Genomic DNA, 14,644 nt, shown 5'->3' with positions numbered 1-14,644 from the left:
CCAGCAGCAGGAGCAGGGCCCTTCCTTTGAATGTCTCCCTGGGGGTCTGTGCTTGGTTGTTTCTCTTTAATAGTAACTGCTGTCATTTAATATACAAAGGGAAAAGTAAATGCCTTTCTTCTTCTTCAAAGTGACTAATGTTTCAGCATTGGGCTCACGTGGACGAAGGCACTGATGCTGCTCTGTGGATTTCTCTGTGCTCACCAGCACTGTAACTATGGGCCAAATGCCTCTAGCTTTTGTACACACGATCACGACTTAGCTGTTCTTTGAATGTCTTGTGTAGCCTTTGGAGTAAGCAGCATCTATCTGCAGCCTACTGAGGACCCAAGAGCAGGAGTCACAGAAGAAGCCGTTTCAAGAGGAAAATAAAGATGGGGGGGAAAATGGATGTGCCTAGAGACAAGAGAAAGAGAAGGTGAGGGGATAGCCGGCATACAAGGTAAGTTGAGTCTCTTGCTCATACCCATCCAGGTTAGAAAGGACTGAAGCAATGGCAGGAAAGGTCCATGCCGCTCTTTCAGACATAGGTTTGGGCACCTGCCCTCCTTTGCTCTTCCTTCCACCCTCTCGCCACATCCGTACCTCAAGTGTCTCTGGCACTGCTGTGAATGAGCTACAATGACTTGTTATGGATTGTATTTCCTAATCCAGTCAGCATGTATTATTGCATTAGCACTTGGCATTTCTCTTAAATTATGATCCTATTAATACAGAGTTTAATTTGTTTGAGCTACATTTGTGACACATGTAAATATTATTTCATATAGACAACTGCTGCTGCCAAACACAGGCTACAAGCTCTGCAGAGAGCAGAGGAACTTGCAGCCTCAGCTGGTAACATATTAGGCTCTGTAGAGATGTGCACAGAATATAGATTATGCAATGACATCATGAGATCATTCAAACACCTGAATTTAAAATGCATACCTTGTGACCAAAGGAAAAATGCTTCAGATTCCACAAGGATAAACTGTATGCTCCAACCTGTAATGGCAGGTTACCTCTGCCCAGCAATGGAGACTATAACCAAGTCCTGTTATGGAGAACTACTGCAGTTACTGCATCCGCATCAGGAGCTAAACCCATCCCCTGGCAGCCAGGGAGCTGCAGCCCCAGGATGCTCCTCACCATCACTCAGGGCCCCAGGGCCTTAAGCAAAGAGAACTGCTGTTGGCTCTGCCATTGAGGAAAAACAATGTCCCCTGCCAGGGGATTTATCACTCTGCCTCCAGGCACTACCCCAGCCATCAACATGCAGCATATTTCTTAGGTGGCTGGGGGATATATAGAGCTTGAGGTGCTGAGTTTTAATTTTCTAATTTTGCAAGCTCTTTGTCTTTCCAAACTAGATGGCTTTCACTTTTATCCCTTCCTCTGCCCACTCATAAATCATTTCAATCCCTCAAATGTTAAATCTTGGAGATGTGCTACTGCTGGTAACACAGTGCAAGGAAAAAGTGGTGTGGGTCTGAAACGGTAGCAAAGAGCAACCAAGGGCTTATTACTCAAAAAAGAAATTGAATGTTTAGTGTGGAATACCAAAATCACTTTTTGAGAGAGAAGGTAGGAAGTAGTGATTGACAAGAAGGAACAGGGATTGACCATATGGGTTTATGCCTGTATTTTCAGGGCTCTTCACTCCTGCTTGAGGTACCAGGCACCTGTAGTCTTTAAACAAACATAGTGGGTTTGGATAACAAGCCCATCTCCAAGGTCTTCCCCATTCCTCACGTGTGGGTGTGTCACAAAGCATGAAGTCATGGCACAGAAACATTGCTAAACTGGTAAATTGCAACAGGCAGATGGATGATCTGATCTGAGCAAGAGCAGAGCCCTTGGACAATGTATTCACCCGCAGGTTTTGTATCTATTCAGAAGTTATTTCAGTAACAAGATCTGACAAAAAGTCCATTCAGTAGTTACAGATCAGGCTGGGATTTATCCAGTTTGGGGGAATAAAGTGCCTTATTTGATTTAGAGGGGTCTTTAACTGCAAGCGGTGCCCTCTAGAGAGTAGTGCTGGATTTGGTGTATCTTCCTAGATTGTTTCTGTCTTTATATTTTAACGATACCAAGATGGTTAGTGAGTTTTTTATGGTATCCTGTCAAATTAAGCAGAGAACCTGGGCTTGATTTCTGCCTTTGTCAGTCCCAGCCCAGCCGTGTGCCTGTGTGGGCTGGCGCAGGGAGACAGCACTGGCCACTTGCCTTCTGGCCTGCTCAGCTCCAGTCAACAGGACTGGAGGCCCCATTCAGCATCACCTCCCCTCCTTCTGCCAGCAGGGTGGGGAAGGCTGGTGGTTCTGTGTGATGTGTGGCAGTGATGGATTTCTCTGCACGGCTTGATGCAGTGCCAGGCAGTGGTGCCATTGTTCAGGGTCACACTGAGGGTGGCTCAGCTGAGCAGAGCAGGGAGCTGATAACACTGAGGTTATGGGTTCAATCCCTATATGGGCCTTTCACTTAAGGGTTGGATTCAGTGGTCCTTGTTGGTCCTTTCCAGCTCAGACTATTCTGTTTTTCTATAATCTCAGATATTTGCCTCTCAGAGCATGGTAAATATGACATGTCTCACATGTCTACAGCAAGCTGCCCTCTGTGCTTCCCCTGAAGTTAATGGAGATTAGCCAGTGACACCAACAGGAACAATTAATTCAGTGTTTTCAGTAGTTTTACCCAAGAGGATTTTAGGAAGCATTTTGGATTTTGAAAATGCTTATTTGTTTGCACCTTATTCCATTTGCCTTTCTCTGACACTGTGAGGTGGATTTTAGAAACCCAAGTGTTTAACATCTGAATTCTTTGATGTTATAATGGTTTTGGTTGGGTTATGCTGATATCTGCAATCCCAAGGATGTTCCAGCAAGGACAGCTCTGGTCATAAGGAACAAAGGAAACATTTCTTGCTGTAGAAGTGAGAGTGCTCTAAATATGTCAGATTCCTAAATTAAAAGTATTAGGCAAAACCAGCAGGGATTATTTAATTATAAAACAAGTTTATTATTATTTAATGATAAAACAAGTCCAAAGCCACTCTATAATGTACTAACCAGGACCTGGTACCACCATGGACTCTCACCTCCTTCACATCACTGAGATTTAGCCAGGAGGGCAATGAGCCCTTTGCAGAGGATGAACCCTTGTTCTGACCATGGGGCTTGGTGGGGGCAGCACTCTTACACAGAGGGAGGGTGTCACCTTTCATTAGGAGGAACAGATTTGCACTTTTAGGAGGGATAAATTTGCCAGAAGCCTCATGTGGCTGTCTGTTGCTCTAACGACAAATCAGAAATAAACCTGGCCTAGCCAGATACTGGACCAGATTTACAGCAGTTCTATGCCATGCACTGTGACACAGCCAGAGCCCAGGGTTGTCTTCAACACTGTGATTTCACCTTCTCCTATGCACCCCAAGGGCCAGTACCAAGGTACGGGGAATCACAAACAGCTTTGCTGTAAGTGCTGCATCCCAAGTGATGTGTGCCTGCATTTCCACAACACTTTTCCAACCAGAAGAATTTGTTGTCTGCTGTTGTACTGCTGGGAAAAATGAACAAGGGCCTGTTGGTGACCACACATGATTGTGCATTGTGGTAGCTGCACTATTAAGTTCACAGGGAGGTCTGTTAGCAAAGGACAGTTCTCCTGATGACCATATTTGCTGTATGTTTGGAGCCAGCATCCGTCTGCTTTTGTGAGAAGGACTCCCACTGCCATTGGCCTTAAATTTCTTAGCTTCACCTCTAAATGAGCTCTGTATTGCTGGGTGAGATGGCCCGTGTCCCTCCCTGGTGCTGCTGGGGACATCAATGTCCTGGCCAAGTAGCCCTGCAGAAGCCTGTGGAGCTCTCCTGTGCAGGGGCCACTCATGAGCAGTGAAGCTGCAGTGGTTGGAGTTCTTGCCTGGTATTTGACATCTCCTAAGCCAGCAGGGCATCCCTCCATGGCTGAAGTGCTGATCAGGTCTGCTGCAGCTTGTGCTCTGCTATCCTGAGCCACAGCCCCAGGCACATACGAAGAAGGGATGCTTTCAAGACCATAGAGGAACTCTCAATGCTGGATGTTATTCTGGTCTTCCTTCAAGTTCACGGGTGATTTCTTTATCCTTAGCCCCCCAAAAAAGCTATATTTGGACTCTCAAGGTGCTGCAAGTAACACTGTTGTGAAAATGCCACACTGTACCCTGCATACTGGACACTCTACAGGAAATTGGGAATCAGCTGATGGTGGGTGAGGGAACATTTGCAGCTGTAAAACCCAGGTAGTGAGAGGTGCCAGGGAAGCCCATGAGTAGTCATCCCATGGCCTGGGAGATACAGTGCAGCCCATGCACTGCCCTCCCCTCCACATCCTGTGCCCCCCTGAGGACGCCCCTTAATTGGTGCTTTGAAGCACCTTGCTTGTTACACCTTTTACTTTGCTATTCTGAAAAGTTGCATCTAAAAATTCTAAATGAATTCTGAGCAATGGTTCATCTGGTTTGAAAGGAACAGTGTGCTGTCTGCCGAGTTCATTCACTCTTCTTGGCAGTGATTGGGTTTGGATATAACATTTATATTACATCTATTAGAGCACGGAATGGGATGTGAATTATCCATAGCTGTTCCAATAATCACTTAAATCTTTACAGATTGCAAGTAATAAACATAACTACAGTGTTGCTGAGACTTCATGCCACTCAGACACCAGTTAGAGCTGAAAAAAGTCTGCAGATTATTGGGTGAGATGTTCATGTCCTAAAGTGACTTCTGTTCCCAGTTCTCACCTCTACTGGTCACCAACTCCTTGCATCGCCTGCTGCAACTTGTGAGGACCAACCCAAACACTGGATACAAAGGCACTGGCATCTTTCCTGGAAAATGCCCTTTTTCTGGCAAGATCGCAATGTTCTTTTCATAAATTACCAGCGCTTTTCCAAGAAACTGCTCAGACTCTTCACTGCAGTCCAAGTTTGTTCAGGAGAGGGTCCTGTTTACAGCACTAGCACACAAACATGATGGCCAGTAACTGGAACCCAACTGCCACAAGGAGCAGCCTGGCCAGCTTTTGCAATCATATGCAGGACTGCAGCCGGCTGGGCATGTGTGCTAATCTGGTAGAAGTTAGTGATGGCAGTAGGTAGAACATCTGGTCTGGGGTTATCTTCTTTAAATAGGTGCAGGTGAAATCATGACAATTAACCTAAAAAGCCATTAATCACACCACTAAAAACCTGTTATGATTTGAGAGGGTCAGAAGTTCTACCTTCCCACTTTTGGGACTAATAGGGATCTACTTCTTGGATGATTAATTTACTTGTCTTCAACCTTGTTCTGGCCAGGAAGAATGGAAAGAAATATTATAACACCACCAGTTTTCTCAGTGGAGATAAAATTTACTGCAACTAACCTGAAACTGGGGCTTTGGTAAGAGGAGACAAGGCAAGAAATCCCTCAGACAGGTAAGGCTGTCTCAAAGAGAAGAGCACAGATGGCCTCTGTGTCATGGTGTTCCCTCTTTTCCATAATAATTGCATGAATGGAAGATGGGTAATAATGGAATACAAATGTAATAAATGCTCTGCAAAGAGCACATAGCAGCTCCTTCTTCTGAGAAGGAGCATGTTCATGGTGAACATACTCAGCCTGGAAACAGTGCCATGTTTTATACAGGATCAACCTGCATGACAAAGTGCTGTAGCACTTCCTGAATTTGAGAGAGAGGTGGACAAAGTTTTTTACTTGAACCTGAAGTTTTGAGGACCCAGCTTAGGAGTGAGATTTTAATGAGTTTGTTTTTCAAAAATCAGTTCACTCCATCAGTATCATCCTTTCATCTGGGTCCACTAGCAGGAAAGGGTGCAAAAGTTCTGTGTCTGGTGTCCTGCACCCAGATGGGCTGAAGTGCAGCAGGGAGGAGGCCCCAGGGCCACACAGCAAAAGGAAAAGGAGGTTCCCTTTGGGATGATGTCATACTAAATCCAGAAAAAGTCTGGCACAGCTTGTTTTCTAGCAGTAGCTGATGGCTGAAGAGGGGAAGGTTATGCTGCCAGCACCCGAACAGAGTCTCCTAACAGGGTGGCAGAGAAATGAAACAGCTGAAACACCAATAAAGCGCACTTCTGTCAAGGTATAAAATCGCATTTATGGCAGTTTCTGTAAAGCCTATAAAACAGGTGGTCATTGATCTTACAGTCATGCCTCTCTTAAAAAAAACAACCATAGCAGATGGCTTAATTCCCCTCTGAGGGCAGTACTATCCCATATGAGGCTCCTGGTTTTGTTTCACTAAATTCGAGTCTTCCAGTCATTTGTAAGAAAAAGATTTAGCAGGGTTTGGTAGAGCTGCCCAAGAGAACCAACCTCACAGGTTTAAGCCTGGATGATTCAGATATATTAGATGAAAAGCAAAAGCAAGGAAACAACAAAATCCTTCAGTTATGGGAAGGAAGAAAACCACTGCAAGTTTCTGGACAAGAACACCATGCTATGGAATCCAGAATGCTGACATCCTGGTCTAAATGGCTTCATCTCGTTTTCTTGGCCTACAGCGCACAACAAGAAAATGCAAGCTCTCAAACCTCTGAACATTTTACTTTTATCAAAGCAACCAGAGAGAGATCTGGAAACCACACAGGGGAGATGAAAAAGAATCCCATCATAAATTAAAACATGGCAAAATAATGAAAGCCACCTAGGAAAGGGCTGAGGACTTCATAGGATATCCCATACAGCCCAACAAGAGCAACATAATTAAAATAAAACAACTGGAAAGCACAAAAGTATCCCAAGAAAACTACAAGGAAATGGAATTCTTTTGAGACACAGCTCCAGAAAATGTGGAAATGATCCTCTGAGGTGGACAGCAAGAGAAGCAGGTGTCTGGTGACACAGCCTTCCCATGGGACCCAGACAAGTAATTTGGCGTTTCCATTCTTCTGCCTCTAAGACAATTCTAAAAATCCCCCCTCAGTCAACCAGTGCCAGGGCGAGCTATGAAAAATCCCCTTCCTTGACCCAGCAGCCATTGTTCCTAGAAGAACCCTGCAGTTCCCTTTGCGACAACCAACAGAACACCTTGCATCTTGGTGGCCTTAGGCTGGCTGGCACAGGATTGGCGCTGGTACTGCCCAAGGGACCTTGTTGGGACTGGCTGGGTGTGAGCTGAGGGGTGACATAGAGGATTTGTGTTCTTTGGGCACTATTCAGTACTCAGTGAAAAATACCAGGATCCAGACATGGCTCTCTGCACTTCCATCAGGATCTTGGCCAAAGCTATGACTGACTCTGACTGTTAAATTGAACCAGGCTAAACAGCTACTCAGAGATGAGCAGTGGGAAAATGCATCAGCAACCAGGCTCACTTTCCAACATACCTACTTATCTTGGGAATTTGGGATTTGAGGAATCCATCCTGCACCAGCTCATACTGCATTCCTGAAGTGCTGGACCAGGGATTGCAGAGGCATCATACCTTCTCCCACCATAAGGTTTCTCAAATCCTGGTGCAAAGGAAGCAGCTCGTGCATTAGGAGGTTTTGGGAATTTTCTGGAACCAGGCAAAATTGTTCCTGAGGACTTTGATGAAACAAGCAGTATTTAATGCTTCACAAATTGGTACCTTTTCTTGCACATTGAGAGGGTGTCCTTGCTCAGGTACAAGGTGTCCTGCCCAGTGAAGCAGCTGAACCAAGGGAGGCTGGGAACTTGCTCAGGCAAGTCTTCAGGTCATCTGTGTGCTGGGGGGACAGGACAGTCCAAGGCAGGGAGAGACAGCCACCAGCTACTCTTTTATGTCTGACTTGCCTGCCCTGCTCCCTCCATACATGACCTGACCCTCTGGTACCAGCCACATGCTCAGCACCCGTGCCAGGCAGGATGGGGACAGCCCCAGCATCAGAGAGCACCCTGGCATGGTGACAGTTCCACCAGCAAAGCCTGAGTGAGTCTGAAGCAAGGAGTGACTTCTTGGCACCTGTCTGCCCATCCCACTCAGCCCCTTGTGCTGAGTAGATGGACCAAATCACCTCTCTCCTACCCAGGCTGAGGGAGTGTGGTACCTCACCTGGAAAACAGGGCTGTGACAAATGATAATGAAAACCCCAGTTTAGGCAAATTCCCGTCTGTTTAGTTAAGATAATTTTAGTTTACTACTTTTTTTTTTCTTTTTGGCAGTTGTGTGTGCGCAATTAGCTGCAATCTTGGCTTAAAAAAAAAAATAAAGCACCCTAATTAGCATATTAAGCCTCCTCATTTCCCAATACTGTATAATGTTGTGAAAGCTAATCTATAATGTATTGGATGTTATGCAAATTCTCAGTACTCCGGATAGGGTTTACAAAGGCATGCAAATTAAAAATAGTGTTTGGAATAGGACTGGGGGGAGGGGAAAATTTGCACAATAAAATATGCAGGTAGGAGGAAAGGTGTTTATAACCTTCTTCCTATTGTTTGCGTATTCTCAGCTGCACAGTGCTTTTCAAAGCTGAGAGATGTATTGCATAAAATCTCTCCAAACTGAATAGCTTTTAAATGAAATTTAAAATGAGAGTACTGTTCTCTGAGCAATAATTCACCCTGCTCTCTGCTGGGGCTTGTAATGGGAAGGTAAAGGCACTGAGCTTTCACTGGCTGGCTTTGCAGGCGTGCACGGCTGCTCGTAGTGTGTTCGTCTGGGGGTCACCGGAGGTCTTGGCACAGCCCAGTGGCCCAAGTGGGTCCATGGTGGTGGCTTGGCCAGGACCTGGCCGCTCCCTGTTGGTGTACCTGAGTGGGGCAGGTGTGTTACCTGCACCCCCAGGGTGTTGGCAGTGTCTTGGAGTGTGCTTTGATCCTGTTAATGTTTTACAGCCCTACCTGTACAAGGATGCAGGTGTAGCTGCAGCACAGCTGGCTTTTTAGGATGCCCCTGGCTCCTGGTAGAGGAGCTCTGCCTATTGCCAGTGCTGGGCCTGCGAACACGGTCTGCCTCGTGTGGCTTGTCACTGCCATCCATTGGCTGTGTCCAGCTGAGTGTGTACAGCCAGCCCTGATTGATACTTAATTAGATTACAGCTGCCGCTCTAAAATAGCCATTTTATAAAAATAAAGTCTTGGCTGGTGTCAAACTGAGCCTTGTGCAGGCCAGGAGTGAGTGGTGCTGTCTCTGCTTGGACAGCTGAAAGGCAGTGCTGGCAGTGCTGTTGCTGGGACCAGTGGTTGTCCCCACCTGGATGGCTTTTCTCTGCTCTTGCCTCCCTGCTGGCCTGGGTAACACTACATAGGGTCATGTCAGAGCAGCCTGTGGAGCATTCAGCTCAGGAGTTCTTGAATACAATTTTTCTCATGATACCCCATGAGCTTCCTGGGCTCGCCTGCCACTCTCCTGCCAAAGCACACAGAGCATCTCTGAGAGCTCTTCCCAACATCAGCCACCAACAGTCTCACAGCCACCTCAAAAGCAGCTTTTTGGCAGATGAGGGAACAGGGCTTTTCTTTACCAGCTACTTCTTCCAGCATCTTGCCCTGCCCCAGACACAGCACCACTCAGTCATTCCTGTTGTTCAGAGTTGTGAGCCCTCCCAGTCTGGGGATGTTTCCCTAAATGCCACTGTGCAATTTAGCTTATCTTTAAGATGTTCTGTATAGGTCTTACTCCTCTTTCTCCTGAGTCTCTTCTGCTCTGCACACAGTCAGGCACTTTGGGCAGGGGTGGGAAGCAGGGAGCAGCAAGAGCCAGACATGAGGCAGACACGGGCTGAGCTCCTGTGTCTCCTCTGCTGACAGCAGGCCTTGAATGGACCCAGAGCAGGCTGTGCATGTGTCTGCCTGGTGTCATCCTGTGCAAAGTGGCAGAGCTTTGCTGAGGATAAGGACACAGCCCTGCGTGGCTGTGGAGCAGGGGATCAGAGCTGTTCAAGCAGGAGCTGGAACTGAAGATGTTCCTTACACAGGGAGCCTGTCTCATGGAAACAGGCAGGAAAAAAATCAAATCATCACATAAGGAGGAAGTGGAAATGACAAAACCTAACTGAGAGCTCCTCAGGTGCTGCTTCCCATGCGGAAGGGGCAGATGAGCTCAGTTCCTCTGGGCTGTGGGCTCTTGGCAGCACCAGTCAGCAACTCCGTTTATCCTGCCAACATTTCCCACCCTGGGCACTTTCAGCCAGCGTTTCCATATTCATTAATTTGCTTCATAGAGGTCTGCATTTGCTTCTTTTCTGCTGCAGTTCCCTGGACTGGGGGAGTTGGAGATGCAGCAGCTCTGGGGTGTGCAGCGGAGCACGATGCCTCTGAGCACAACCCCTGCAGCGCCAGCCATGAGAGCTGGAGAAGCCAGTGCCAGCAGGGAAGTGGCTGTGACAGCTGGCAAAATCCCCCTCCATGGATCCAGCCTGGGGGTTTTTGCTTTGCAGTTGTGCAGAAACCTGCCAGGCATGGGGGCTGCCAGGGATCAGGGGCTACAAGCATTGTTCAGCCATGAGAAGTCACAGTGGCTGGTGTGGGGGCATCTGTCTGTTAGTGCAATAGGGGGGTACTGCTGGATCAAACCCACACAAATCTGTAAAGCTACTGCAAGTGCCTGCGGGGCACCAAAGTGGGAGATTGGCCTTGCTTTGTTTCTACTGCCTTCATTTAACAGTGAGTGCCGATTACTCAAAGCGATATGGGCAGGACCTGGTAATGTAGAGATGCTCTAGTTTTAACTTTAAGGGGATGATCCAGTTGCCTGCAGTGTAAATACTTTGTGGCCAGGAACCCTGCTTTATCGCTTTGTATAGTTTTGAAGTAGTTTAAAGATTGAATAACATAAAATAACATAATATAATGTTATTTATGTTATTTCCCACGTGAAGAACTCCTGTAAACCTTGCAGTATTGAAACTCAGTGAACAAGGCATCTTAGACAAGCTGAAAAACAAATGGTGGTACGATAAGGGTGAATGTGGAGCCAAGGACTCCGGAAGTAAGGTCAGTCACTGAAGGTCTTTTTGTACTGATTAGCAATCACATTTTGACCCACTGTTTGTTTATACCAAGAATGACTTTCAAAAATTGCTATTTACATTTTGAAGGATGAAAGAAAAGAATAGAAAAAAATAAGTAAGTCTCAGAACATGACAGCATATTTCTTATATGCAGTAACAGACTGTAGTTGTAAGTATGTTTCACTGTGTATTTTCCTAGAAACATGCTAAGAGAAGCCCCCAAAGCCTTTCAAGCTGGTGTCTTCATTTAAATGTGCAAGTTTTAGCACAGTCACTGTCTTTTATTCAGGCCAGCATATTTTCTAATTTTTATTGAAAAAACACATTTTTGTTTCAAAATTATTACTTAGTTTCTCTACATGTCAGTTTGGGAAACAGTCACAATGCTTGCTAAGGGCACAAACTTTCAGGACAGACAGCTGATAAGGAAAAAGTGCCTTTCCTGCCCTGATTGCCAGTTCATTTTGAAATTGGTTGGATTTAAAAAAAAAAAAAATCTAGAAATACTAATGGTTAATCATTACCTAAATATTGTATATTCCTTTTTATACTGCTTTTAACCATTTTGCTGCTGTACTATCCTGTCGTCCACCAGTCATGCTATGGGTCTGTCCAGCCTCATGCAGGACCATTGTAGACCCTAGGGCAGGTCCCACCCCTGAGGTCGATTGGCCCAGTAGCTGCACACTTAAATTGTAGGGAATATTTATTTACACCATTCAGTCAAAAGAAGGATTTTTTTTTTTTTTTATGCTTATAGACCCACTGGGGAGAAAAACTCTGTAAAGTGCTGGGCTTGTTAGAGTGAAGGACATTTTCAAAGGCACCAAGAGGAGGAGGAATCCAGTTCCAGCTGAAATCGGTCGCAGTTGAGTGCCTAACTCCTCTGGTGCCTTTGGAAGTGCTCTCTGTAATCATTCAAACAGAAAACTATAATTTCAAAGCACCCTTTCAGTGTCGGAGGACATCAAGTTTCAGTGAAGCCAATAATAAAATTTCATTGATTTCAGTAGGGCTGGAAGTTGCTTAGGGCACAACCCAGTAGCTGTTGTAGTAGATAAATTTGGGATCATGGGATACCTGAACACACAGCAGCTGCCAGAGGAACTGTGATTGAAAAGAGGTATAAATGATTAAGATCTTTAGTTTAAATGGCAGGTTGTTTGCTACAACCACACATACCAAACTGCCTGTGACATACACATACAAGGTAGATGATATTTTACTCTGATTATATGCAAATTTAGCTCTCCCTAGAGAGATTCGTTAACCAAGCTCTGTCAGCAGCGTCTTCTCTGTGCACAGACAAATTTCTCTGGCACCTGCCTGTCCACCTAGCCAGTGTGGCATGGCAGCCCAGCCAGCTGTGCCAGCCAGGAGCTGTTCCTGCCCACAGCCACCCACCCATGCAGCAGCAGAAGGGTTGCAGCTCTACCTAATCCCATTCCAGAACCCTGTTCTAAAAAATGCAAGCTTCTCCCCATCTGACATGTATTGAAGGAAGATAAACCCTGACCAGTGATTTTTGTGTCACAATATCTGGTTTCATTCAATAACTCACTCTACAGAAGGTGCTAGTTTATTTAGCTCAGGGCTCTGCTATTTGACCTCTAAGTAACTGACCATCTTTCTAGGGTGGGCTTTTTCCTTAACTGTTGTAAAAAGGTAGTTAAGTTTAGCAGCATCTCAAGAATTTTACCTACATTGGCCAAACCCAAGTCTGTAGTGGTTTGGCTTTTTCTTTTCTAGTTTTGTCATGGCCTTCTGTAAATCCTGCTGTTTTATGCAGCCACCAGCAAACTTTCCCCCAGTGCCTTTGCTACCAGGGATGCTCGGCTGTAGGCAATCTTGCTCTGGGACACCGAAGGCCTGGGGAAGTCAGTGGCCAAAAAAACCTCATTGCCTTGGAGTCAGCCAGGGTTTCACCCACCACAGGGTGGAGGACAGAGCAGTCACTGCTGTGCAGCCCCAGGCTGTGGGGATGGGGGGACAGCACTGGTCCATGGGCCAGACACTGAACAGCATGAGTGTAGCTATTCCAGCTAGGGCTAATGCAAAGTAGCCTGTTGTCTGTCTGTCTGTCTGTCTGCTCCTCACAGCAGAACTGACGGTGTGGCTCGTTTCTCTTAGGACAAGACGAGCGCTCTGAGCCTGAGCAATGTTGCTGGCGTGTTCTATATCCTTGTGGGAGGCCTGGGGCTGGCCATGATGGTGGCACTGATTGAGTTCTGCTACAAGTCTCGGGCTGAGTCCAAGCGAATGAAACTCACCAAGAACACACAGAACTTCAAACCTGCTCCCACCACCAACACCCAGAATTACGCTACCTACAGAGAAGGCTACAACGTGTACGGCACAGAAAGTGTGAAAATCTAGGGGTACGGCTGCGGGCCAGGAATAAACCCCCTGGGTTTTCTTCTTTCATTTTTTAGCTGTTCATGCTATCCTGTTGTGTGTACCAGGGGGCTGCTGCAAGAGGCTTTTGAAACACCATCTTGTGGTAGTTTTTAAGTATCAGTCATTTAAATTTCTTCCCTAATCAGAAGTAGGATCAGAAAGGTACCATTCTGTTTTACACACAGAGGTAGTTGGCTTTGTGCAGAAGTGAGCAACTCCTCTAGCATCATGCTAGTTCAAATGAAAGTATTTTGTTAATTGCTTTAAAAATCACTGTAATGGGAATTCTCATCTCTCTTGTTGCTGATCTCTTCCTCTTTGTTTTGTAAGCTATAATCAGGTCAGGTAAGTGCTTTTAGGAAGTTTCCAAAGAACTTGCAATAGAACCAAACCTTCTGCACTAGAATTCATGAGTTCTAAAGCAGGAAAAGTGAGCTGAATTGCTGACAAATGATTCTGAAAAGGCCTGGTTAGCCCCTTGCCCACAGTCTGTTCCCCTCCATGGCCTGAACTCCCCTGCCCCTTGCTGCCAGGCAGTGATGAAATCTTTCTGGTTTTATTTTAGATCTTCACCCTGACAGCATGCAAGACAAAAAAGCAGCAGAGAATGTGGCTGCTTCATGGATTTGGACCATCTGAGCCAGTTGTACTCTTTCCGAGGTGTCAGGCATGACACGCGTTGATGATGGTGCAATGTACTTTTAATAGGAAAAACTGGTATTTTTTCCTTCAGTGCCTTATGGAAGACTCTGAGACTCACAACAATGCAAACCATCACTGAAATATTCTTGCTTTGCTTCAAAGAAGTAAAAGAAAAAGAAGAGAAGAAAAGGAAAGGAAAAAAAAATAAAATAAAAAGGAAAAGGAAAAGGAAAAGGAAAGAAAAAAGAAAAGAAAAGAAAAGAAAAGAAAAGAAAAGAAAAGAAAAGAAAAGAAAAGAAAAGAAAAGAAAAGAAAAGAAAAGAAAAGAAAAGAAAAGAAAAGAAAAGAAAAGAAAAGAAAAGAAAAGAAAAGAAAAGAAAAGAAAAAAGAAAAGACATATGAAAGGGAAAAAGGAAAGGTCTGGTAACAAGATATTGGTATGTGAAAAAAAAAAAAAATCTTGTAAAAAAGACCAGTGCAACAAAAGCCATTCTTTGATACCACTGCACAGTAACTGAACTTGTGTCCTGAAAGCAACCGCAGCTGGTTTCATCAGCCACCCCAGTCGTATCAAATTATGAAACTCCTCCTGACACAAAGCCTCAGAAATCTGCTGCGTGCAAACGTGGACTGGCCTGCCACTGCTTGTATGAGCTG

General features: G+C 45.5%; 1 protein-coding gene across 3 annotated transcripts in view; it reads left to right on the top strand.

Annotated features, from left to right (window-relative positions):
• The window catches only part of GRIA3 (glutamate ionotropic receptor AMPA type subunit 3), a 145,782-nt gene extending 131,616 nt beyond the window's left edge, over window positions 1–14,166 (top strand). For 2 of the 3 annotated variants that reach the window (XM_058848113.1, XM_058848112.1), the window contains 3 exons: window positions 10,817–10,931; window positions 13,079–13,326; window positions 13,911–14,166. In XM_058848113.1, coding sequence (XP_058704096.1) covers window positions 10,817–10,931; window positions 13,079–13,324 — 361 coding nt within the window. In that variant the 3' untranslated portion in view covers window positions 13,325–13,326; window positions 13,911–14,166. The remainder of the gene's footprint in view (window positions 1–10,816; window positions 10,932–13,078; window positions 13,327–13,910) is intronic. The other variant, XM_058848115.1, reaches the window with a different exon arrangement.
• The last annotated feature ends 478 nt before the right edge of the window (window positions 14,167–14,644 follow it).

This window comes from Poecile atricapillus, chromosome 12 (assembly GCF_030490865.1).
Source record: "Poecile atricapillus isolate bPoeAtr1 chromosome 12, bPoeAtr1.hap1, whole genome shotgun sequence".
NCBI lineage: Eukaryota > Metazoa > Chordata > Aves > Passeriformes > Paridae > Poecile > Poecile atricapillus.
The sequence above is the reverse complement of the archived record's forward strand: the minus strand, read 5'-3'. Positions and strand labels throughout refer to the sequence as shown.